A 26840-nucleotide genomic window follows, 5' to 3' on the forward strand; every position below is an offset into this window, starting at 1 on the left:
GTGAAGCAAGATGCTTGAGAGCAGGATATTGCCCAGCGTTCTTTCAGGAGAAGCAGCGAGAGATTTGTGGGTGATTAGGGAGGGACCTTCTCCCCTGCTGCAGTGCGGGAATGTGGGCAACAACTTCACATCTTCGAATTAGAATTGAATAGTTAAAACTAGATTGGAACAGGATTTGGTACTGCTTAAGCAGCTTAGAGAGAATTTGAAGTTCATCACCAACCTGAGGTGAGGTGGGAAATTTCTATACTTAACTAGTTGAGGAGAAGCTGGATGTTGCCTAGTCCTCCCAGCGTAATCACCTTATTCTCAGCTGGTCTTTATCAAGATGTTTACAGATCCTCTCTAGCAGGATGCCGGGTTTTAAAAGCATTGAATGGTCATCTCAACTGTTGCATTACCGAGTACTCTGAAAATTACTACCATTGCTAAAATCTATCTGACACTAAGTCTTTTGTATCTATGACATGTATCTATGTATGTACGACAGCAAAATATGGTGAAGAAAAACATTTGAATGTCTTCTTGTACAAATGCTGTTTTATAACTTATCTGTCCTGAATATTTTAATTTTTTTCATAATATCATCCATTTAGGTGTTTTCAAAACCATATAATTGGAGCTTCTATAGCAGTTCAATAGTGCTGGGTCCAGCTTCGGAGAGGTGGGAGCAAAGGGGACATATGTAGTCCTGGAATTAGATACATGTCAGGCGTGTTCTTTTGTTGACCCCCAAACGTCTGAACTTGCACTGTTTAAAAAGCCAGGCATAACTTTGAAATTGATGGTTTTAAAAAGTAGCCAGGAATCCTGTATATCGTGTGGCATCACCTAGCAAGAGGGCTATTTTGTAATTTTAGTCTTACTTTATTACATCGAAGTTGTGGCCCGAACCTGAGCAGGCGGAACAAGTTTTCATCTGGAACTGTAGTGATTTAGGGGCAGTGAAATGTTTTACTCTATATCTTCGCCCAGGAACGATGGGTATTTCTTAGTGGCTGTGGCTGACAAAGCCCTGTAACTTTAATGCTGATCCATTTTAGTCACTCTGGTTCTTGTTTGTGTATCTTCTTGGTGTGAAAACCATCTCCAGCAGCGGCTGCCTTTCTGTTGGGTGCATGGATAAGTCATTGCTTTTCTGGATGTTGTTAAGGCCTCTTCCTTTTGTTGTCTGTACTCTGCACCGCCTCAGAAGAGTCACCAGAATTGCTTTCATCATTACCATGGCAATAAACTTTCCTACACAGCCCCGAGGGCCAAATCCAAACGGTTGGAAATAGCGTGAAGGAACCTGTACAGAACAACATGAGAAACAATGTTTAAGACAGATCTTTCTTCATAAAAGTAGCCAAAATTATGCTGGACGTTGGTAGTATATGTATTTTGAAAAGTGCGTGAAATAAATCTCTGAGGAGTAATTACTTCTTCCCTTCACATTGAACAGTCCTTCCATGCAGGTCAGGCCAAAAATACAGAGGCACCTACAGAAGGTGTGACTTTTGAATGCCAGGGTAGCAGGGAACGTAAAGTTAGGCAGTTGAATTCTGCCCATGTCTTTTAGTCTGTTCATCCTGTGAACCACAGGGACTTTAGCACAAGCTGTGAAACGGAGCGAAGCTTTTGCCCTTCAAAATTCATTAAAGTTCATTGAAAACCTCTTCATAAAATGTTTCTTACAGAGTTCATAAGTGTCTGAGATACAGGCTGATGCCCTATCTAAAGATAATCATAAAGCCATACACCTGCTACAATTGTCATTAAAAGGCTAGTCTTCCTGAGAATGAATTTGTCATAAAATGTAATTTGAAAATTATATTTGATGGCTAATAGAGAGATAACAACTATGAAAAGATTGCGTCCTGTAGACGAAATGCAGGATTCTCAGAACTGTTGAATAATGCACAGCCAATTTCTGCTACTGCGTTGACGTTTAATAGATCAGCTCTCCAAAAGATTCCCAACACCATGAATGGTACTGTTAGTGAGCTACAAAGGCAGTTGTTATGAGTAAGGAAAACCAAGTCTGGCTATAAATAAATAATTTTTCTTCATCTGTGTAGCTTTATTTTTTAATAACTAAGATATTAGCTGTGATCTGACTTCCTATATAACCCAAGAGTAGAGTAGAAAAGATTGCTTTATATTAAATTATCTTTATAAAAAGTTTCCTTTTTTTTTTCTCATATTCAGACCATGACAAATGTTTTCTATTTAATTTTTTTCAAATAATTTGAGCTGGACTTTTTGAAAAACGATGGGTAAAGACAAATGTTTATAACACTGCACAAGTACAGCAGCTGGCAGTACAGCACAGTAGCATATGCCCAGCCTGGGAAAATGGAAAACTGCTTAGATCCTAACAATGCCATCTTATCATAAATAATAGTGTGGATTTCTATTCAGACAGAGAACTGTGTGAAAATTGTGCCTGCTAGAATAATTATGTGGCAAAGAGAATGCGTGAAGTCAGATAGAAAATGTGTGGTTAAATATTTGGTCAAGGGGAAATATTTTTAGCAGCAAAGTACACTTATAAAATAAGCAAGAAATCAATTTTGATAGAAAGACTCAAAATAGTGGGTGGTAAAATGGAAACTATTCACAGTGAAGAGTTATTTCAATTAATTTAATCACTCTCTTCTGGAATTTTCTACAATGACTTTTCTCGATCTGTTGTTTTTAATACTGTGTATGGAGTTTGCTATGGGCAATCAAACAGCAGTTTAGCCACGTTAACCAGGTTGTTTGGTTCTCGTTTGTGTGTGTGACATATATGGGACACCTAGATTTTTGGTAGGAAGGATGTAAAACTTTAGAGGCATGTTTCTGGGCTTGAACATTCATATCATTTATTTCTTCGTGTTCCTATTCATACAGTCGTAGAACAGTTTGGGTTGGGAGGGACATTAAAGATCATCCAATTCCAACCCCCCTGCCATGGGCAGGGACACCTCCCACCAGACCAGGCTGCCCAAGGCCTTGAGCACCTCCAGCGATGGGGCAGCCACAGCTTCCCTGGGCAACCTGGGCCAGCACCTCCCCACCCTCACAGTGAAGAAATTCTTCCTTATGTCTAGTCTAAACCTGCCCCTCTCCAGTTTATACCCATTGCCTCTCGTCCTACCACCACAACCCTTTGTAAACAGCCCCTCCCCAGCTTTCTTGTAGCCCCTTCACAGGTACTGGAAGGTCACTCTAAGGTCTCCTCGGAGCCTTCTCTTCTCCAGGCTGAACAAGTCCAACTCTCTCAGCCTGTCTCCAGAAGCTTTTTACTAGTAAGCCTATGTTTTGTATATCAAAGTGGGTTATCTAGTTGTGTCTCTAAACTGAAATTACTGTCTGTGGATGCTCATGTGTGCAGCTGCTAACATCTCAAAAGAAAAATAAAGCCAGGTGATAAAATTATTTCCTAACATTTTTAGTTAGACAAAATGAGAACTGTGACAGTTGTATAAAACACTAGTCCTTTAACTTCAATCCCACTCAACCTTAACATTTGTCAAGGCACTAGAAAATGCAAGAGAGCTTGCATACCAGGAAAATGTGTACGTGTGTGATAGCAAGGCTAACAATTCTCTGAAGGGAATCTCAGCTGCAGAATAAGTTGATTATGTCCTCCGCTCTTGCATGGCTATTTATTCCAGAGATCTTTCTAATTCCCTCACAGGGGTGCTAAGCAAACATTACTGTTTTTCATATTTTGTACTCTCTGCCACGTGGGTAGCAGTACCTTCTGCTTCCATCTGCACTGATTTACAGTCAAAAACAAGGAGTCAAATGTGCCTCTGAATCAGTCTATTTTCTTTTGATCCAGTTTTAATCTCTCTAGATGATTGTTGCTAAAGAAATACAGTTTTGCAAAACAATTTGTTTAATCAATAATCTGAAGAACAGAGGTCTAAATTAAAGTTAATAATCAGGAGGATGATTTACAACAGTAGGGGATTACAAATAGGACGAAAAGTTCACATATTGCTTTTGATACATGACTCAGTAATGCAGACTAAGGAAAATTCCAGTTCTTTTGGGATTTCTATACTCCCTTAAATTGAAATTCTGTGCTCAACTGGGACTGAATTACTCAACATCTACTGTATTCAAGTGGTTAAAATTTAGGATTTTCATTTTGGTCTATAAAATACATAAATAAAATATGAGTGCTGGGTTCTCAGTCTCCAAGAAGTTACTATACTGCTTCACGTCTCCAGGGAATCCTCACGTGGCCTCAGCTCTGTGACGTACTGCTTACATGGCTCTAGCTCCCTGAAGGCTCTTTAAATTGTCCAACGTCGCGGGAGGGGGTATAGTGAGAACTATGCGTGGCCAGTAAATTTTATCAGAATTTTTTAATCAGATTTAAGTTGTCTGGGAACACTTTATTTTTGATATCATAATTACTTTTTAATTAAATGGCACTTTGGTAGGAAAATACCTGCCTGGCTTTAATAATAATAATAGTAATAAGCAAGTATAGCTACCTAGGCTTTAGAGAAAGGGAAAACAGTCTTATAGTCACAACATTCTTGATAAAAAAAATAAGAGGAAGAGGCATTGTCAGTAAGTAATATCCAATTTCCTGTAAGAAATAAGATAGACAACTTACATTTTTCTCAAAATTTTCAAGAGAAAACTCATTCGGCTTTGGGAAGAATTCAAGCTTATGCATACGTCCGATATTAAGAATAATGTTTGTCCCCTTTTTCACAGGATAGCCATCAATTACATCATCTTGTAAAGCTTTTCGCATGATCAAGTCCACAACTGGCTGGTATCTCATGCTCTCATAAATAAAGTTCTCCACAATTTTTAAGTTGGGCATGTCATCGCTCTGTATGTCTCTGTCACCTTGAGGAATAAAACAGAAGGTGGAGAAGTTGGTTATGAATTTAATAGCTTCTTTGTACAAATACCAAAACATTTTTGGAAGAATTTCAGTTCCTGAAATTGTAGGAGGGATCCAACATCTTCTAAGGAGTTTTATGTAGCCTTACGTATTCAGGAAATCTGTTATATTGTTCATCAGCATAAACCCTAGTTTATTAATTTATGATGTTCTCACCACCTTCTTAAAACATTATTAGTCTTTGTTCTGCTTTCTTGTCAGTGGCAAAACTTTGAAAGTCCTTCCCTGACTTTTGTATGACTGAGAGCAAGAAGACGTAACAAATCTGAGAGCTGACAGCAAATGGAATCTGGGAATAGTCTGCAAATGGGAGATAACTTTATGGGGGCCTTAAATTTTCACCATGTGATTGAGTTTGGCTGGATGTACGGCTGGATCCTACTGTGGCCTGACTGTTTCAGTTAGCATGAGTAACTTCCTCCCAGCTTGATTCTATCAGCAGCAGTATCAGCATCACGATATTCTGCCAGCAGGAGTCTTACTTTAGCTTTCAAGCCACAAACAGTTCACAAACTACATGCTGACCGCTGCTGTGGTAGGTTTTCAAGATAAAAGGCAACTTTGCTAGCCCAGTTGGTCATTTGCTTAAAGAAAGGGCAATAAGGTGAATGATGAGTATTCAGCTCTCCTGGGGACAGTAAAATAAGGTTTATTAAAAGTAAATTAGAAAAAGAGTAAAAGATTTGTTATACGCTTTCCAGTGTTCAACTGGCCAGAAGTAAATCTTCAATAAGAATGGATGAAATTAGTTTCTATATTAGTTCTTTTTCAGGCTTTGAATGAAGTCTAGAGGAAAGGAAGAATGTAAATTTGGAATGGCTTGATTGTGTTTTGAATTGTTAGTAATTAGTACTTAAAGGGGAGTCTGGTTTGATATCAGAATGGATGACAGCAGAATATAATTTAACTTTTCTCTAGTCTTTCTCTTCTGTGGTCAAAGTGAAACTTAAGTTCTACATATACACAGAGAAGTGTTGGTGATTGGAAGTATTTGAAATGAGTGTCCCCTTTTGCTATTTCAAGGTAAATGAAAATAATTTTAGTGGAACTTAGGAGGTGAGTGCTGATTTGCCCTGCTGTTGCTGAGGAGTGAATGTAGCACGTTCTTTCTAATAGATTGTCAAACCTGACAATTCCTATTTGAATTTATCTTAGAGTTGTTAACTTTCATTTGGTCTTGTATAAAATCTTTTACATATAATGGTTGTTCATGTATTTTACAGCAAATTCTTCCGTTATAAGAAAAAAACGAGAATTTTCAGCCTTTGAATAATTGAAATTGGATCCCTGCTGAAGCAAAATTACATTCTCACATCAGAGACTTTGCAGCTCCTGCTTACCCATAACAGTTTCAATCTCTCTCATCATCTCCTCTTCCACTGTGGGGTGCTCTGCAATCAATATTAGCATAAAGAAGAGAGTCACAGACAGGGTATCAGGAGCAGCAATCATCATCTCCAGCACACATTGGTTCACATTCTCGGCAGTCAGATCCCCTCTGTTCTGAAAAAAAAATTGGAAATGTTGTGGACAATGTTGATTGCTGACCTTTGATGCCAGAAATATTTTATAGCAGTAGAACGGGAAGAACCTAAAATACCTGCTTTAAACAAAAGGAGAAAATCTCTGTCTCATAGGCTAAATAGCATTTATTTCCTGTCTTTCAGAGAAAAACAGTAAACTCATGCTTTGATGGGTGTGCGTTATCTTACAGAAAAGCAAGTGTTTGTTCTTAGCTTGGATTCTTATTGATTCATTGTCTTTCCTCACAGAGTTTGGGAGCTGTCAGAGATCACACAATGTAGGATTTACATAGCATTTGAAACCTTTGCAAACAAAAAGCAATACGTCAAGATAAAATACAGAGGTTAGGGAAAGACTGGAGGACATTCAGGGATAGATGCAAGAGTTATAAGGATGTTGTTTAAGCCATGAGAAAAACTCAGAGAAGCTCCTGTTCCAGAAAATGAAACTGTTTAAGGTGTGAATCACTGCCATGACTTTCAGACAGATACAGGGAGTTTAAGTTGTAAAGCCAGTGTTGTTAGGGACAGGAGAGTGTCTGAAAAATAAAAGTGAGCTATACTCTGAGTTCATTGCCAATACCTGTGCAAAAATCAGTTGGGAGGCAAAATCCATGTGTTCATCCAACTTCTCAACAGTGGAAAGCTTTTGTCTTTTCTGTTCTATTAAGATTTCCATTGCTCCTTTTAGGTCCTTGCTGAAAAGAGATGAAATCAACATATAGCAAGCAACCTTCCAGTACCCAAAGGGGCTACAAGAAAGCTGGGGAAGGACTTTTTACAAAGGCTTGTAGTGATAGGACGAGGGGGAATGAGTGTAAACTGGAGAGGGGCACATTTAGACTAGACAAAAGGAGGAATTTAATTAAAACCTTGTGTTTGTTAGTGTTGGGATAGAAAATTTGATTGAGTTTGTAGAGGTAAATGTATTTAAAACTCCAGTCCTGAATAAAGTTCTTATCTGTAATGTCTTTTCTATGTTAGAACTACAAAGGATCCTTTTTGCCAGTTTGTCAGAATATCAGAAGTCCAGAAATCTTTATCATTTTTTTCACAGTAGAAATTTATGAGTAAGTCCATTGTAATGGGTTTGCTTTTGAAATATCAATATTTGCCTGCAGAGGTTTTCTGGTAATAACTGGGCCCCCATGGTTAGCTCTTGTTAGAATCACAGGATAAAGCACTAAGCAGTGCACAATAAAACTGGCCAGCAAATGTTGAAGAAGGTAGGTCCTTTCTCTGGGTCATGAGAGCTGTCAATTACTTTAGATGAACCTCCGTATTCCCCTTGAAGCCTTTATGTTGCATAGTAGCATCAAAACAATTTATCACATATGTTTCATAAGTAGTAGTTTCTCTCACTAGATGGAATTCAAATCCTAAATGAACAAAATGATTGCTAGAGTTTTTTTTATAGCCAGTCCCCTCTTGGCAGAAGACAGCAAATGACATTATAAAAATAGAAGAGACATTTTGTATTTTTGCAAAGAGGAAGATGGCAATACATATTTGTTCCTTATTTAGGAAAAACAACCCCTTGAAATGGATTACCATGGTAGGCACCAAGTTTTCACAAAAAAATCAGTTGTTGACTCAAAAATTCATGTTGAGGGAACTTATAAATAGAATTATACTCAAGAGTTAACTCTTCTGCGACGGTGCCTTGAATGTAGATAGGTTTTCCTGTTTTGATGACCTGGACCGTACTCTTTGTCCTGGACTACACAGCAAATGTAACTTCCCCCAGTATGATGGCTTTTCCTTGTCTCTCTGCACTGAACCTGTGATTTCAATTTACTTTGATATTTGAGCTAGTATTAATTAATATTTTGGTGAGTAAAATAGGACTGAAGAGACATAAGCTTTAATTTGTCCTGTGAGATCAACCGCTTTGTAGCATCAGTGGCAGATCTCATTCTGTTACCATCTGGGGTCTGCAGACAGGGGACTTCAGCCAGACAACTCTGCGAGTTTCCCAATTTATTATAAAGGCAGAAGAAAATGTCAAGGGACATTTGCTTCATGGAAAGAAAGAATCTTATACAAATGATTTGTAAAACAGTCGATACTTACACTGCCTCTTCGTATTTCTTGCACAACCAAGACATCTTAAAAAAGATGTCAGGCTTTAATAAAAGTGCTTGCCAAGCATCAAAGTAGTTTTGAATCTTAAGCACAATGGCGTGTTCTGAAAATAAACGTTAACAAAAAGCAGTATGAAATATAACTCTCAATGGTGAAATAACACAAATGCTTCAGAAAAAATAATAGTAAGGCCCTGATCCCTACTCTGCATAATTTTACAGGAATTGGATAAACAATTGTTTTTAATCGCGGTAGACAGCTAGGGAAACTTTTACAAAACACTAGAAAAGGTATGGGTCTTTGTAAAAACTCTTGGTAAATAGCTAAAAGGAGGTAGTGGTGTGTCAACCAGAACCAAATAGTCTCCCACAGCAGAGCAGAAGCAGCACTCTTGCAGCAGATTGAAATGGGATAATTTAGACATCATGACAATGTTATTTTTGTTTGTTATGGTTTTGAGGATGAAGAAATTGCAGAAGACTTCAATTGTCAGGTGAAATTTTCAAGGCAATCATTTAGTTTGGTGGAAAGATTTCTGATTTTTATATGCATATAATATTTGGATTGTAAAAACACAGCACGTAATCTCTTTAAGTAGTACTATTTAAGATGAGTGTGACAAGTAATATCTATTTCCGGTCATGTAAAAATCTCTTCTATAACTAAAATCACTCATAAATCAATTTCAATTAATTATATGATGATATGGGTCTATTCTTGTTCTGTTTTCTGAAATGAAACTACTCAGTGATGTCAATGAGTTTTCCTTGGCCATATAATTTAGATCCATCATAAGGTATAAAAACAAAGCTATTTGTACCATCCAAAGGGATCCCAAGAAAAAGCTTGTTGGATGCGTCAAGCGTGATCCGTCTCATAAGGTTCAACACATTGATGTTTCCTACTTCTGTGGTTACTTCCTCTAGTTTGTCTAGGTGACCGATTGTTGATTCAATGCAAATTGCTATCATACGCACAAGACCAGGACCAGATAGAGCTGAAACATATATGCAAAATGATCAAACGATTGGTTAACTTTCATACCTATTTATGATATACCACATCTAATAAACCATGTCCTGAAGTGCTACACCTACATGTTTTTTGAACACCTCCAGGTATGGAGACTTTACCTCGTCCCTGTGCAGCCTGTTCCAGTGCTTGGCCACTCTTTCATAAAAAAAAATTTCCTAATGTCCAATCGAAACCTCTCCTGGCACAACTTGAGGCCGTTCCGTTTTGTCCTATCACTGTCACTTGAGAGAAGAGACCATTAGCCACCTCAGTACAACCTCCTTTCAGGTAGCTGTAGAGAGCAATAAGGTCTCCCCTTGGCTTCCACTTCTCCAGACTAAACAGTCCCAGCTCTTTCAGCCACTCCTCATAAGACATAGTTCTGCTGTGCAGATATTACAAATTAATTTTGAAACTAAACCACTTTCCCCCTCCTTACTCCCAACCCCCCAGTTAAAATAAGACAGAAAAATCTTTGAACTTTGTGGAGGCTGGGATAGGAACAGCCAACTACATTTCTGGAAGCACTAGTTGAGCTAATGTAAATACTGGATTTGAAATGTAAAACATTTAAAAACCTGGCTCGTGGGCATAATTTAATTTTGTTTTAATTGAATGCAAATTAAGAATCTGCAGAGCTACTTGAGGACCATTTCAAACAGCATACCAAGCAGTGTAAAAGAACATGTGCAAGAAAATAATTCTATGAGATATATAAAGAGTTCTGATTTCAGTAATTTAAGTATGCAAAGGGCAAACAGCATTTCAGAAAAGACTGGGTGCACACTGATTTACCTTTTGTGAAAAAAGCTCGAATTTCTTTCCAGTGTGCTGGGTTGTTGTTAAATATTATCCCATTTTCATACATGCCGATGCACTGTAATCCAAGTTTGCTCCCAAATCGAGAAACATAATTCCAGTGCTTCATTACATGGAACACGCTTGAGGATCTGGGAAAGAAACAAGGGGAGGAAAAAAAAGCCCAAAGCAAAAATACTGCTTCAAAGATTGTACGCAGAATTTTTATTTTGACATTTTAGAGTCGCTCTGAAGTGCTGACTTGCATTCTCAGTTTAGGAGGAAGTACAATGTTTGGCACTAAATGCTCATCCTTTTATATAATTAAAATTCTTGATGATAAATGCCTTCAGAATGTATATCAAAACACTAATGTATTGTGTTTGGATTTGAAACTATTTTTATGCAATGGTTACCAAAAGATTTTAATCTGAATAGTGTTGAAACATAGAAACATGTACATTATGTAAGATACATTCAGGTGATGACCAATGTAATATTTCAGATGATGAGGTGTAAAATATTTGACAGTTGATAATTTTGTCATGATGTGTATTAAATTACAGCTATACTTTTGTAGCTATTTGATTATTCCCAGACACATACAGAAAGCATAAATATAAATGCATCATTTAAATATGCAGCATCATAATATGATGATATACATGGGATAAATATTCCTAAGTAGAAATGTTGGGGAAATCCACGATACTTATAATTCTTTTTACAGCTGACAAGTTTTATTCACACATGCTGGCAAACAGGCTGTGACCAGCATTGTTGCTTCAAGATCAAATTTCCTTTAGAGGGTGCTAGCATTTTATAAATGTTGATGTGATGAAAACCTGATCAAATGAAATTCAGCAAAAAGAAGGGAAGTCAGAACAGAAGTTGAAATTCAACATTATTCTACTTTCTTAGTGGTGCTGGGTTTTCACCATAGTTTCACTTGAAGAGAGGTTAAAGTTAAGAGTGAGATGGTACAAACAGGCAAACATAGATTAAGGATTGGAGTAAAAACAGGGAGAATGTCTGCAGGTTCAAGTATTTAAGGAATTCAGGATATTCTCTCTTTCCCTTACTTCCCCACATCTGCTCTCTTTTTCTTATTTCCTCAGAGTTCATCATCTATATTTTCATGCACATGAAAAGAGAGTGTTAGTTTATAACGGCTGTCCCCAGGAATGGAAAGGTGCAGGAGGCTCAGTTTGCTTCATTCCATTCCACACAACTACACAGGACACAAAATAAAGTTTTAAGGAAGGATTTTGACATATGACTTTGTTTAAGCAGATTTTCCTTATGAAACTGGTCAATGAAGTCCTCCAAAAGGAAACACCTGTTGTAACCAAGACTGCAAGTCCTTCTCTCCATGCATTAGCATCTCAGTAGGATCAGATTTGATAGTAAAAATTCAGGTGACATTGGTGGAAATAGCATAGTAGTTCTCTATATACTAGTTCTCTATATACTGTCAATGCTTTTAGGTAAAAAACATGTCTGAGGAAAAGAGATGTATTGACTGGAGAGCCTGAGGTAGCTGTGGCATTCTTCCCCAGTACCCCTGACTTGCTTCTGACAATTGTTAGTGGAAGACAGCAACAAGTTCATAGCATTTTATTATCAAAACATTATAGCACAGTAGTTATTTACAACACCTGCGCAGGAAGGGAATATAAACAGTTTTCCATTCGTGATTAGCTCTTCTTACAGAGTTAAAAACAGAGATGAAGCTAATGTACTTCATGTGGCAAATCCTTTGATAGTCCTCTATACCAGTTTCTTACAAAAACTTTTGCATGATAAATGCTGAGAATGGAATAACTGATACTGCTAATAAAAAGGTTATTATTCTTTATCAATTTCAAGTGGTGAGCATTTTGCTCCTTTTTTTTTCCCTTGCATAACTCATAAACATCCAGAAGATCCAGTGTAGAAGTAAGCAACTATCCACAGAAACTAATAAAATGATAGACTGTGGTTTAGTATTATGCTCAATACTGTGTATAATAAAGTCCATGAGTAATTCCATTAACTGGAGTGGAATTACTCATTGCTGCCTTTGCATAACTAACATCCTGAATTACAGCTGTAATCTTCAAGCAATACTGCCATTCTAAGGAGAAACTTAAGAACTCAGGAAACTATTTGGCTTAATCCTGCATTGCAGTCAGTCTAGGTTTCTGTATGTAACGTAATCCTAATATTAAATGGACTAGTGAAAGAGATGGTGAACGCTTTTAGGGACTGAGCCTCAGTGCTTAATCTTTAAGTCCTTGAATAAAATGAGAATACTCGTGAAGGCTTCAGTAGTAGAGATTTTAAAGAAACAAAAGATCAGGAAAAGGTCTCTGAACAGCAAGGGAAGTAAAAAGTTTATGTTAAGATTTTTTTTAGAACAAAAACTTCAATTCTACTTTAAGAAAGAAGTAGCAAAGAGATAGTAAAATATGAAAAAGCTCTTCATATTATTAAGGATAGAAAATAAGGATTTACTTGCTAATTATAAATGTTTCTTCACCGCTGATCCAAACTCTCACAAAATCTCCGTATGTCTTATTGTAGTAGTTGCAGGCGTTACCTACTCCCATCCAGAGAAATCTCCCATATGAAATGAGGGGACCGATTCCCATGCAGTATCCTGGTCCTAAGACATAGGGTAAGAAAAGGCTGGTCACAGCAGTGCTTTCTGACAAGGATGCAACTCAGAGTATCACCCTTTACAAAGATAGTTTTTAACATGACAGTTGAGATCTGCATGTGGCAGTTCACATAAACGACCCCATTCTGAAGTTCTGTCTTAGAGAAACCTCCATCTGCATTGCTGAAGTCTCACTTAACATCTCTGGAAGCCTATTAAGCATTCAATGAGCATAGAGCAAATGACATTAATTGCTACTTTGTACAACTTCAAATTGCTGCTTAAATTGCTTAAATCTGGAGGGCTAATGTCTAGATATCAAGAAGAAATGATCTAGAAAAAAAGCATATGGTGTATTAATTCGTTATTTTATCAAATCCTTTGAATTATCTTGGCTGAATTCATAGAATGGTTTGGGTTGGAAGTGACCCTAAACATCATCTAATTCCAACCCTTCTGCAATGGGCAGGGACACGTCCCACTGGATCAGGCTGCCCAAATTCGTGTTGAAATGTCCAGTAAGACCTACAAAAGTCAATATCCTTTTGATGTAATTAAATATAACTATTTACATTTTTTCTTAAAGTCATTACTTTGCCACTCAAATTAGAGAAAGAAACAAGCAAAAATAATCTGACAGCTTTTAGATGGTATTATAGCTAATGTTAATTTACCTGGTATTGATGAAGTTTCTTCATGATTCCATATAAGAAACAGAAAGCACATGAGAATGAGTATGGGCACTGTGGCCACTGGCATTGTATCTGGTACTAGGCTGGTGATGTAGTGCACTGGATTCAGAGTTTCCAGTACCATCTTTTCCAAGAGATTCTGCTTTGCTTTAGAGAGAAAGAAGGGGAAAAGAGGCAGAGATTTTCAAAGCTCAGTGGTGGATTCAGCTTTAGGCAGTACCTCTCAGCTCCTTTTTAGGTCTTGTAAATGAGCGTATGGGCTCTCGAGGTAGCTTTATTTTATAAAGAGAGTGACTACCGGGACCGCTTGCCAGGACAAGCTACATCACAGGTTGAAACACACATGCAGCAGACACGTTTGGTTTTTTTTGCTTGGAAATAACAAAGCTTTTCTGACCTTGATATTGAAGCACAGTTTTGGATGCTTTGGCTGACAGACCTCTTATCTCTGATAGTGACTTGGCTGGCCAATACTGAGGTTTACTCCTTGCAAATTTCTAACCAAAACACAAGAAATTAAACTTTCAGCACACGTGGAAGTATTGAATGAGTTCACTCACAAGCTTTTATCTGTATTACTTAGCCCTTTTTTTCCCTGCATGCCTGTAGTGCCAGAGTCCTTGAATTTCCAGAGTAACTGTTAGTTTCTCATGATGCAGATAGACTGTACCCCAGGTTTTTATTTGAAACAGCATACTATATTCTTTTTTGTTGTCAGTCTTTGAGTGTAATATAATGTGTTGTGTTTCTTTATGGTTCTTCTGCTAAATACTTGGAAAAATACAACGTATGCCATAACAAGCAGGATCAGGGACTGTCTGGTACCATATTTCTTCTCAGGCAGTAGCCGGCGCTTGGTACAGGAAAGATAAAAACAAGCAAATGAACAGGCCTGTTATGCATAGGGGGAGCAGAAGGATTTTTATATCCTGGAACATGCTCTCATGAAGGGAGAAGATGTTAAAGACACTGCATTAAATTAGAATCTTTTTTATACTCTTGAACTGATCTGAAGCAGTCTCATTTTTAGTCAGTGGCACCTCAAACTCTTAATCAATTGACATTTCTTGTATTGAGAAGTCCTTTGCCTCATTTCGGTGTGTATGATCCAAGCAGACTTTCGGGGTTTATATTTCTAATGCTTTTTTATTATTATTTCAAAAGCCAAATGGACCATGAGAAATTTACTTTAAAAATATTTCAGCTGAACTGCTCATCCTGCTTGCGTACATTGCATTTTCTAAGAATTGTCCGTGATGTAAATAGCTCTTAATAACAATTCAGCAAAGTAAATTTTGATAGTAGGTAGTCACTGAATAGACTGAAGAGGTTCAGAAATGGAACAAATCTAGAATGCCTATTGTGCATGAAAGATGCTTTCGCTATTCTTGCTCGTTTTGTCTTTAAATCTTTGATAGGTAATTTTCCTTTCCTTGCAGTTGGTTGACATATATGTCTGATCAGAGGGTTTTGGTCGTTATAGTTATTACTTACATGGCTGAGGAGGGGTGAGGACAGGATAAAAAAGCTTGTGAAATCAAACAGTGGGAGGAAAGAGACATATTAAGGAAGTATTTTTGTGACAAAGATGATGGATACCTGAACTGATAACGAGAGTGGATGTTAACAGCTGGGAATGCATCTGCCAGCAGAGGGCCCTTTAGATTAATGATCTTTAAGCATTAGTTATAAAGCAGTGCTAGAAAATTCTAGGTTCTGCTAAACGTTTTTTTGCCAAAGGTGATGTGATGAATCATGACAGGGTCCACAGAAAAGAAAAAAGTCCACATATGATAAAGGACAACTGTGTTGACCCCTTTTCTTCCAGTTAGAGCTTTGTACTTACTGACTGTGTCAGTAAAAGAGCAAATTATGTATCGCATTGTAGAATTTGAGCTGAAAATTTCTGATAATTCTGAGAAGAAGGAAATCGTAAAACTGCCTGATAACTCTCGAAGAACCATTCTTGAGTGCTGGAATTCTTTCCACTGTCGCAGTTCATCTGCCAGGAGGGACACAGGGGGAAAAAGAATCTGCTACTCTATTAATCCCCAGATTTGGTGGTCAGTATTTGCAACATCTGAAGCAACTGACCTAGGTTTAGCTAAACAGTTTGGAAAAGTAACATTTAAATAGACTAATTTCACGCTCACAAAAAATTCTATTGGTTTATGTAATCCAAATAAGTCTTTATTTTTCCAGGTGATAAGGTATTGTCAAAATGGCTAAATAAGCTTTTTATGTTGCTATTGATTATGGAGCTTAGTGAGCTTAAAAAATAAAGTATTTATACTTTACTGTCAGGTTGGGTTGTCTGTTGGCTTTTGGACTAGCCAGAGAAAGTTCTGGTATCCTGAAAGTCTTGATTTAAATGTATTTTTCTATAAATTGCTAGTTACTTTAGATGTCTAAATTGATCTTCAGAGGATGAATATGTCCATCCTGAAAAATCACATCGACTAGACTGTTAAGCCTTCAAAATAACTAGTCAGTCAGAAAACCATAATTCCCTGTACTGAGAAAATCTTGGAGTGATAACCTCATGTGTGTAACTAAAAATTTGGTAGTCAACTCTCTCCTTTCTTCCCAGTGTCTGTCTTGTTTTCTTGTAGCTTTTTATACAACATGGATGTGTGAGGCAAGATACACTACGTGCTTCCCAACTGACTGTACAATAAGGTTTTCTGCTTTCTGAACAATCTGTAATTATATGGTAATTTAACTTTCAGAAGAATAATGATCTGAAATTAGAATTTGGACTATGTCCTCTTCTGAGGTTTTAATTGCAGTCGGTTGTATGATTTGGAAAAATAACCTCCCAGTTTTAGTACCTTTTACCAAAGGTCTTATTGTTGCTTAGGAACCAACGTAATGTTCATGAAAAGTACTATCCACATTAGATGGTAAGAGTTTCATCTGAAACACACGCCTCCTGAAGTAGGATAGTTATGTCAGTGTTTGTAAGGCATCAAAACAAGCTATGGATATGCAAACTTCTGCAGTGTTGGTAAGAATATATTTTACTGCCTGCCTACCTCAGTTTCCTTAGAACACCATAAGCTCTAATTAACTGAAAGTGAACCAAAAAATGAGTTGTGGAAAGACAACTAAAATTTCTCTCTGATACGCTTTTTATCAGACTTCCTTGTTATGTCTATGGCAAAGCAGACCCATATGGATGAGCTCTTTTTGTATGTAGCCACTATTGGTTTTGTTATTACTACTGGGTGGGTGGTTTTCTTTCTGATTTGGCAGAGAGAAGGCATAGGTGGCACGGAGAACAACAGAGAAGCTCTCTGAGCCTTAATTATATCTCTGCTGTAGTACTTTTATTGCTAGAAAATACTTTGACCAACTTAAGCAAAAAGTTATTTGACAAAGATGGGACCACTCTAAGAAATGTAAATTAAATTTTTGACTTTTTTCCTGGCTATAAATACCAAGTATCCTATCAGACTATTTATTAATGTATGTATTAATCCTGAAGAAAATTGATCAGGGTAATTGAAAAAAAAACAAGACTAAGGAAGAATGTGTGACTATTCTCAAACTGTTCTTTCTGCAAATACCTTTGTTAACCAGAAATAATTATTAACTAAGATGTTGCTTAGGGAAAGATAGCACTTTTCCACAGCAAGCACCAACCGAGAGAGATCAAGCTGTGATAGAATAAATACATTCTCTGGGTCAATATGAGACTTGTTCTACCTGATGGCCCTTTTCTAACTTCACTCATAATCCATGTTTTCCCCTCTGTGACAATCATTCTTGCAAATGTTGGTTTGTTCAAGTTCACTCACTTTTGTCCTGCTACACACCTTTACATTAAAACAGTGAATAGAACAAAATCCACTTTAGAGTAGATAAGATCAAATCAGAGACCACAGAAACTCTAAACAGGTACTTATTTTTTTTTAATCACTGAAGCCTTTATCTATAAAATGTAAAAGATCCTAATATTTCTTGATGTAATGTAAGAAGTTCAAAAGGTTGAATGAAGTGAATGCTTTCTAAGGTTGACTGTTCTGCAAGAACATTTTGCTGTTTCTTTTTAAAAAGTAAGTGTTCTACAAAGTTTCAAAATATATAACACTTTATTGTTATTTTAATACCGATAATTTGGTTTAAGACCTGTAGATTTTCTACTATAAAAATTTATTTACATAGTGACAACATATAATTTATACAAAGTTAATTACAGTAACTCAGATCAAAGCAGCTCCGGAAGGTACTTTCCACTCAAAAAGCAAAATAAAAACAATTTCTGTGATGTACTATTCATACTGTTTGAAGAAAAACATTAGAATATGAATTAAAAATTTACCTGTGTCCTCTTGTCACTTCTTGATTTTAACCGATGAAGAGTGCTATCTTTGTTACTGATGTGCTCCTTTTGAAGACCTGAATAGGTTTTCCTCTGATCATTCTCTGTGGCATCTTTTATGCAGGTGCTTCTTGTTGCTAAGAGATCAGTTGCTTGGAGATGGAAGTTTGGGTTTTGTGGTTTTTTTTTGTAATAGATCAGGGACCATTGCTATTGAAAAGAAAATTTTCTAATTTCACCTCTGCAGCTCAATGTACCTGCTGCAAAATAGCCCATGATAGGCGTACACATTCCTAGTGCTGATTAGAACTGTAACTGAAGAGTAAAACAGAAAAGTAAACAAAGTTTAGAATTATGTTTCATAGCTCTGAATATCAAGGAAAGAGACGTGTCATTTAACTGGAGGTGCAACTAGCAGAATGAATATAATTCTTTGCCTAGTGTATCTAAATGTATTTTTAATTTTCCACAGAAAGAAAGAAAAGTCCAGAAGTTTTATTCCAAAACTGGGATGCACGAAGTCTTAGATTACCTTTTCTAAGATACAGTACTGCACTGACATTAGGAAGGTCTTATTGGCTATACTGTATATATTTGTATATACTCTTTCCCTTATATTTCCAATTAGTTTGATCAATTTTCAGAATTACTATGCAATCTAAAAACTGGTTTCTATGCTTTGTGATGCTTCTTTTTTGCCATAGCCTTGAGCAAATTGAACAAACGTAACTTACAAAGACGATAGTGCAGTAAACAATCACAGAAAACATGAAAATAATGACCAGAGATCTATAGGAAAAGGTGATGATGTTATTAAAAGATGAGACTAACACAGAAGGATGAATAAGGTACTTGTTACTGTTTTGAAACACCAACAGATGTCCAGATTTTCTCAATTTCTGCTATGGAAAACGCTTAGCTGACTCAACTGCCTCTTCTACAAATTTACTCCTCTGAGGCCAAATAGGCTGTTTTGTGAAATAGGCCAAAATCATCTATTTTTGCTTAGTGCTCTCAAGTTTAGAAAATCCAGTCACTCAAGTCTGTTTTCAGCAAGGCCGTGTTATGTCCTCTGGCAGTGAGACACTGTGCATCCTCGACTCTCATTGTCAGCCCACAAGCGTAAAAGATTCCTGTAAATTTTTTACTCTTCTTCTGAACTCACTCAAGGCTTTAGCATTAGCATTTAAAAGGAAGAAATAAAACAAATTAGTGCACTTTTAATAAGAAAAACCGTCTAATGGGTAAAAGGGTTTTATATCTAAAGGACGATGATCTCACTAGGAACAAAAGGTATTTAAGAGTTACGTACAATAGCTCTAGTGATGCCATATTTTTAACTTGAGGAAGAATGGAGGAGGCCTAGAATTTTATTGAATGAGAAATCTCTTTTGAGAAGCCTTTCTTTAAGTAAGTAAATAAATAACGGAGACAGTTTGTGCAGAACAAGGACTGAATTCATGTGTAAATGCTTCCGGCATTACTGCAACCTCATTGAAGAGACGTAGCTTATACAACCAGAAGTCAACATAATTTCAAATTGAGAAATGAACTCTTGTTCTTTTTCTGTGTGCACACTCTTCCATATCTATTTATTATGCAGAGACTTCTTTATAGTACACACAGAAACAGGCAGAACTTCAGTGAACAATTCTGTTGTGTTCTCTGTTTAGAGCTGGTGACAATAATGGTTAAAACCTGTTGCATAGCGTCTGGTGTTCTGAAAGTGTTAACATTACTTTTTTATTTCATGAAGAGATGATAGCCGGTAGAGGTTTTGTCGGGGCTCCTTCTTCTGTCAGTGCTATGCAGCTACTTACATCAAGAATTTGCGCATGAATCATAATTCCAGGGCAAGAATCCAGTTGAAATGGTCATGAAGAAGTCACAAAAGGGGTTAAGTGATGTGAAAGTACTTATTTATAATTAAACTAGGTTTTGTCAAGATTGACTTTGTAGGATATAGCTTTAAATCAAACATTGCTTCTGTATACCAGAGAAAATGTATTTAAGTTCTTTCATTCCAAAGAATTCCTGGAACTTTGTGTAATGAAACCAGAATGATTAGACCTGTTGTTCACTACAAAGATCTGTGGTTGAATACTACAAATTCTTTAGAGCCTGAGTAGGCATTCACTGAATTAACAAAGTTCTTTTTTATACCATTAAAAATAAGACATGCTTTTTTCCCTTAAATCTTTTACGATAGACTTTTGAGGGAAAAGGATGCAAGTGCTTTTCATAGTTGAGCAGAAGGGTATGCAATCCTGTAGGAATCTCTGGTTCATATGACAAAATAGATTAGAGTTCCGGTTTAGTAATAACAGCTTGAACCTGATCTAGTAACTGCGTAGAAAAGAAATAACTCCAGTTAAATCAGTGGAAATGAAACCAGTAATATAAGAATCAGTATTGTGAAACTAGTAGGATAGAATCAGGCTCAGATCTTAGTCATAGTCAGACATAGTCTGTCAGCACAAGGTCACGCTAAAGATCCATCTAGCTCGGTGCTCCATCCCAGATATTGGCCAAAACCAGATGCCAGCTTTATTTCTCGGATAACAGCTACCCCTGTGTCAGGCAGAAGGTTGGGCTAGATGTCCTCCTGAGGGTCCATTTCAACCTTAACTTTTTTGTGATCCTATTCATGTGTTATCTTTCTCACAGCATACCTGCTTCTAGGACATCAGGAAGAATTTCTTCACTATGAGAGTGATGAGGCGCTGGCCCAGGTTGCCCAGGGAAGCTGTGGCTGCCCCATCCCTGGAGGGGTTCAAGGCCAGGTTGGATGGGCCATTGGCAGCCTGGTCTGGTGGGAGGTGTCCTTGCCCATGGCAGGAGTGCTGGAACTGGATGATCTTTAAGGTCCTTTCCAACCCAAACTATTCTATGATCCTCTGCTCCCAATCCAGTCTGTCTCAAACCTTTACCAGTGGCTTGGAAATTGATTTTTTTTTTTTTTTTGTGTCATACATAATATAGGAGACTACTTAGTCAAGAAGTTTGACTACCATCTCCTACTGCTTCCTCTGTATCCGATAGAGAGAAAATTTCTACATGGTTGCTGTACCATTGTCGTGCTTAGCAGGAAAATATTTGTGATAGCTGCTACTCCATTAGTATATCACACATAAAAATAAAAATTTCTGTGTGTTCTGCTGTAGGCCTTCCACTTGTTACCCCTAGATACAGGATGCTTCCAGAATCTCTCCTTACTGAAAATTCATTAGAAATGTTTAAAGAGAACCAAAAGACAGGAAAGCTTTGGAAGAAGCTCGTTATACCGTCAAGTACAAAAGAGTCAGTAAGTGCCTCTTGAAATCCTTTCTGCCTCTCCTGCCTTGAGACAGGCACAAGTCTTCAGCAATTGTCGCCTTTGGGGAACTGGAGTTTGGTGGTTTATGTTTTGTGTTGGATTTTTTTTGCTAGCTTTTGTTGTTGATGAAAAGAGCTTCATAAAAGAAGTTCTATGCGAGCTTGAACACTCAGAAAGATCTCTTCAGTCATTTATTTTATTTGTCTGGAACAAATGCAGATGAATTAAAAAAAAATAAGTGGTATGGCTGAATGCAGCTCCTTGAAGGGCCGTTCCTTCAAAATAGGTCTCAGTTGGCATGTGTGTGCTCTGTGCTTCGTTACAACTATTCTTTCCCTGAATACTACATATGTGTATAGCTGCACAGGAGACAGCGGGTTAGTTCAGCTTTTCTTTCGAGGGTCATTTTTGCCCCAAACCCATATCACTTAGCTGCAGGAGGAGCTGCACACAACACATTGTTGTTTTGGCAATGAGATATTTTAGTTGACTATAAAAATATGCAATTCACTGTGGTATTGTGTTAAAAACAATGTTAATTGTTACTCAAGAATTGCCCAGCTCAACTTGCGCTGTGTGAACTGATTACTATTTTGGACTGTACTTTGGAATATTTTTACTGGAGTTTGAAAAAATATTTGAATATCTACCAGCCCTTCTGTGAGGAGAGAAGTGACGGTATTCATTGCTCAATCTTTTAGAAACTCTTGTAAAGAAAAACTGGCTTTTAGCTTGGTCATAGTTGGCTGTAGATGGTGATGATAGCCAGGCCTCCAAAAGCATAATAAACTTTCTGAAGCTACAGTATAATAAGGAGTTGGTGCCCGTTTCCTCAGTCATCAATCAAGGCAAGACGCATATAAAAATACTCCATTCTGACCTATGAGGGTTGTATTGATATAGTGTTTGACTATCAGATTAATGGATTATTTTGTTTGACAAATGAGGGGATAATTTTGACATTTCTTCTAACTTTTGAGAGCTTGACTTATTGGTAACTTCCAATAATATTTTATTATAGTCCTCATGCTTATGACTGTTTATGGCAAAATAGATTTTTAGTAACACTAAACATATGTTGTAATTTAGAAAAGCCCCCCCAAAAAAGATGGAAATCTTTGGTGGGAAATGGTATGGTAGGTAAAAGGGAGAGGATGGATAATAGAAAACACATAGTTGTATGTAGTTATATTGTTGGGGTGCCTGCTTACCATTTTTAAACCATTTTTCTGCAGCACTCATGCAAAAATATATAACTGAAGGATGTGATAAAAAATCTGTCTGCTAAGGCATCCATAGGCTATAATGCTGTTGACTCTGTAGTTATAGTTTTCCCTTTATTGAATATAAAAGGCTATATACTCAGAGGAGCACTAAAAAGGCAATGAAGTTCAACAGAACTTCACCTTGAAACAATGGAATTTATCCTAATTTCAGTGGGAATAGGGTAAGGTGTCCTTTAAAGCATATCAAGAGACAGTAAAGTAAGATTCCAGGAAATGGATTTTGAAGTTTGATAGTTAAGGTTTGACTTATCTCTGCCTGTTTTTACCTCAAAATCTTCTCTTGGAAATCAAGTGTATGCTACTGATGTGTACTTATAACTTATACTTCATACTAATTCATGGTTATCTAGGAAAAAATTCCACTTCTCTGCCATGTTTTCCAAATATATCTAAAAGGTTATTATTATCTTTTTAATGATGGAAGTGGTCCTAGGGCTAAGTGGATGTGTTGGACTTCAAGTTCCTTGAAGGGAAAATACAATGAAAGTAAAAAACAGAGGAGCGTTGCAGGTTTTGTTGCTTCTACCTTTTGAAATAGGCATTAGATAGCTGTTATTCAGGACTGTTCTTGCCTATTAAGAGGTTTTAAACTTTGTAATAAAATTAAGCTGTATTTCCTTGGTGACCTACCTCGGAATCACCCTTCTTATTTGGTCCATATCAGATAGGCAGAACAACATTAAAAAAATTTCCGGTGAAAGTCTGAATGGAAAGAGTTAACAATATGGATGATTTTCTGCTACTAGTCTGCCTTCATAGTTCAGATTTTCAGACTAAGGTAGGCTGCACTTGTTAACTCAAGAAGTACTACTCATTTTGAAGATGGGGACAGCGTGTTCTTGTCATGGGCAGAAGCAGCTGTAATGAAGTAATATTGGAACAGGTCACGGATGTGCTACCTGCTCAATTTGTTTATGTTTTTTTCTTCTCCTGAATTGGTATTGCAGCTGGTGAGAAAAAGGAAGAGATGTGTGAAAACCTCTTTGTCCTTCACATGCAGCAACTAGTGAGGACTATCTGAGATTTTCTCTCTTTGTCCTTTCATATAAGTATAATTTGAGAGCAGCTCTTCGAGGTGTGGTGAAAAGGTGCTTTTAGAGATAATCTGTTCCCTTGTCATAGAAAAATGTGCAGGCTATTCAGAGTAGCTTAGGATGCCTCTTCAGATTGCTACAGGCTTCTTTGACACCTAAATACTCTTTTTTTAGTTTTTTGGGGTTTTTTTTTTTGAGTAAGCTTGGCTGCCAGAATTGAGTGACCCTCCCTGCAAGTCTTAGAATCATAGAATCATGAAATAGTTTGGGTTGGAAGGACACTTAAAGATCATCTAGTACCAACCCCCAGCCAGTCCTGTGCAAGTGTACTTGAGTGTGCAGCCACAGAGGCAGAGTACATTCTACTGAACTTTTAAACTGCTTCCCTCATTTTCTTTCCATTTTCATGTCTTTAAAATAGACTGCATGCTAAACAAATATTTATTATTGTTTATAAGAACCTGATTTACTCAGGATTTTATTATGCTGGTTCAATGTTAATATTATCCACTTTACATTGTAACTGCTTGAACGTCTGAGGACTTCATGCCAGCAAATTCATCTCATGAAATTTAAACATGAAGTTTAAACATTTAAACATAAAGTTTAAAATAATTCTTCATCAGAGTTGGAAAATGTATGAGTTGAAAAATCTGGTATTAGAAACTTTCTTTTCTTCTAGTCAACTTTTTCATTTATAAAACAGTATTCATGTGTGAGAAATACATCATTAAAAGCTGATTTGTGTTACATTAATACAACTAAGCATATCTGTATGGGCCCACAGCAGTGGCTGCAGCGTTACTTTTTTGTAATGCGTAGTTTGAGTATGTTTTTTTTCTCAGTCTGTTGGCAGGGTTCAGGTTTTTCTGTCTTTCTTTCAAGGGAAGTTCTCGAAGTGATGATACAGGGTGCTGCTAGGTGTCTTCCATTGTTAAGATTTTTCCTTACTTCTGGAGCTTGTCGCTGCTTACTTCTTCAGAAGTTTAAATTGCTAGGTGCTATTTATGTTGCTCAAATTATTCCTACTACAAAGATGATCCTAGGGCTGGAGCACCTCCCATACAAGGACAGTCTGAGAGAGTTGGGGTTGTTCAGCCGGGAGAAGAGAAGGCTCTGAGAACATAGCTTCTCCCCTCCCTAATAATTATCAGTTTATCCTGTGGAGGAAAAAGGAATTTCAGAACAACCTGCTTCTCTGAGCCTTCTTAATGCTGAAATTCCAGTTTCTTGGCCTGTTTTTAAAGGGAAAATCCTGGATTTCAGCCTTGAAGGAACACTGAAGGAATGCAGGAGCTCTGGCTTCTTGATATTTTACCAGATAATTACTATGTGTTGGCTAGATGCTGGCTCTATCCTCCTACTTCTGGGAATCATTCTGGGTATGGAAGGAGACAATGGGTCCCCTAATACCCACTGAACTTTTGTGTTCTTTTTGTGGGAATAACTCCAGCAACTTGAATATACAGGTGGCCCATTGGTCCCACTTTCAGAAAAATGCTGCTGTATCCACTCATTTTTTCTGAGCAATTTATCTAATTGGCCATTATAACGGGAATAGAAGTCCACTGTACTTTTGCTGTATCATGCATAACTTTAATGTTCAGTTGGATAAATTGTGGGATGTTTCAGGCATTTTTTTAACAAACAAGGTTGCTTTCCACCAACATTTCAAAATAAAAATACAAAACTTTTGCTAAAAGGAAAGTATAGCCAAACCTCTAGTGCATATAATCCCAGCCAGTGAAAGCAATCATCATAAGAGTGCTTATAAACCAGAACATTTTCAATAGTGAAGGTGCTACAGGCATTTCCTCAGTAGAATTAAAATACTCAATATGATACTCAAGTTTAGCTTGGAAAGAAGGTACACAATAATCAAATGAAAATGCTACTAGCCACTTCTTGTTGTTCTGAATCTTCTAAACTGCTTCTTCAGTTGATGATGGTTATTTTTATGATGGTACCAGTTTCTCTGTAAAGGCAGCTTTGGCTGCACAAGCTCAGAAGTGGGCAGGGTTCAGGGAAGCCTCTCCACACCTACTTTCTAACCGTGGTACTTCTTGAAGACAAAAGCATTTTCTGTGAACAGGACTCATCGCTCTTGTAAGAGGGCTTTTCAGAAAGTGGTCTTTCAATGTTACATACATTTGCCTGTACATCAGTCCGAGTTACAAAGTGTTTGTCACTGAGCAGTTTCTTGTAAAATGCTGTTTTTTTTCCATTTGTGCTGTTTTGACAAATAAAAGGAGGAGAGGTTTTGAACTGGTCTGTGGAGAAAAATATGCCATAAACTTTAATGAAGCCATCTTAAAGCTGTGTAGAATTTCATGTTGAAAATGCTCCTGAAAAAAATAATTCCCTCTACGTTGAAATATATTGTTTTAAGCTTCTTATTACCTTCACCTTGTAAAGGCTGAAAGTCAGTTTTGTACAAACATACACGTCGTACGTTCAGTCCCTCTCATGTAAGTGTTTGAAGGAACATTACAACTTCAAGCTATATAAAACAATGCGATAACTGTAATTTTCTGCAAAACAAGCTACTGGTAAAACCAAAGTAGTTACATGTGATTATGTACCAAAACAACCAAAATTGCCTTCTGGTTGTGAGCTCAGAATTCATGAACTCTGAGAGAATCTAGCATGTGACCCAGAATATATCCCAAATGCTGTGATCTGTAAAAATGATTTTAAATTAAAGCTATATGAGGCAAATATGCTCAGTCTGGGTCCTTTCTGATAAGCTATGAAATGCAAACAAACCAGAATTTATTACAGCCTGCTCAGACAAGACTTCTGAATCATCTGTAATTATGTTTATCAGCTAGTCCTACAACGAAGTGTTAACTTGCCCATTACAGAATTGCTCATAAACCCTGGCGTAAGTACACAAGTAAAACACAGTGACTTTTCTAAACAAAATCAGTTATAACAAACTAAACTTAAATTGAAACTGAAGTGCAGTACTGAAATTTACTCCCCTGAGAGACGTTTCCTGAAAATTATCTCTAAGGCAGCAGCATAACAGAAACAGTGCAAAATCCTCTCTTCAACCTCAGCGTTTGGTAGAATCCAATCAATTTTAATCCTTGAAATACTCAGGATTATTAGCAGTTTTTAAGTCTTATGAGGAGTGGCTGAGGGAGCTGAGGTTGTTTAGCATGAAGAAAAGGAGGCTGAGGGGAGACCTTAGCACTGCCTACAACTACCTGGAAGGAGGT

At 37.1% G+C, this 26840-nt stretch overlaps 1 protein-coding gene across 1 annotated transcript; it reads right to left on the reverse strand.

Moving 5' to 3' along the window:
• Positions 1–951: 951 nt before the first annotated feature.
• On the reverse strand, positions 952–18105 carry CYP19A1 (cytochrome P450 family 19 subfamily A member 1). The gene is made up of 10 exons (XM_069866826.1): positions 17981–18105; positions 13639–13803; positions 12820–12970; positions 10321–10475; positions 9332–9508; positions 8500–8614; positions 7010–7124; positions 6244–6406; positions 4604–4845; positions 952–1291 (listed from the first exon to the last, which is right to left on the reverse strand). Exons 2-10 carry the CDS (start codon positions 13778–13780, stop codon positions 1040–1042), a joined length of 1512 nt encoding a protein of 503 aa, XP_069722927.1. The 5' UTR covers positions 13781–13803; positions 17981–18105; the 3' UTR covers positions 952–1039.
• Between the last annotated feature and the right edge of the window lie 8735 nt (positions 18106–26840).

This window comes from Phaenicophaeus curvirostris, chromosome 12 (assembly GCF_032191515.1).
Source record: "Phaenicophaeus curvirostris isolate KB17595 chromosome 12, BPBGC_Pcur_1.0, whole genome shotgun sequence".
Taxonomy (NCBI): Eukaryota; Metazoa; Chordata; class Aves; order Cuculiformes; family Cuculidae; genus Phaenicophaeus; species Phaenicophaeus curvirostris.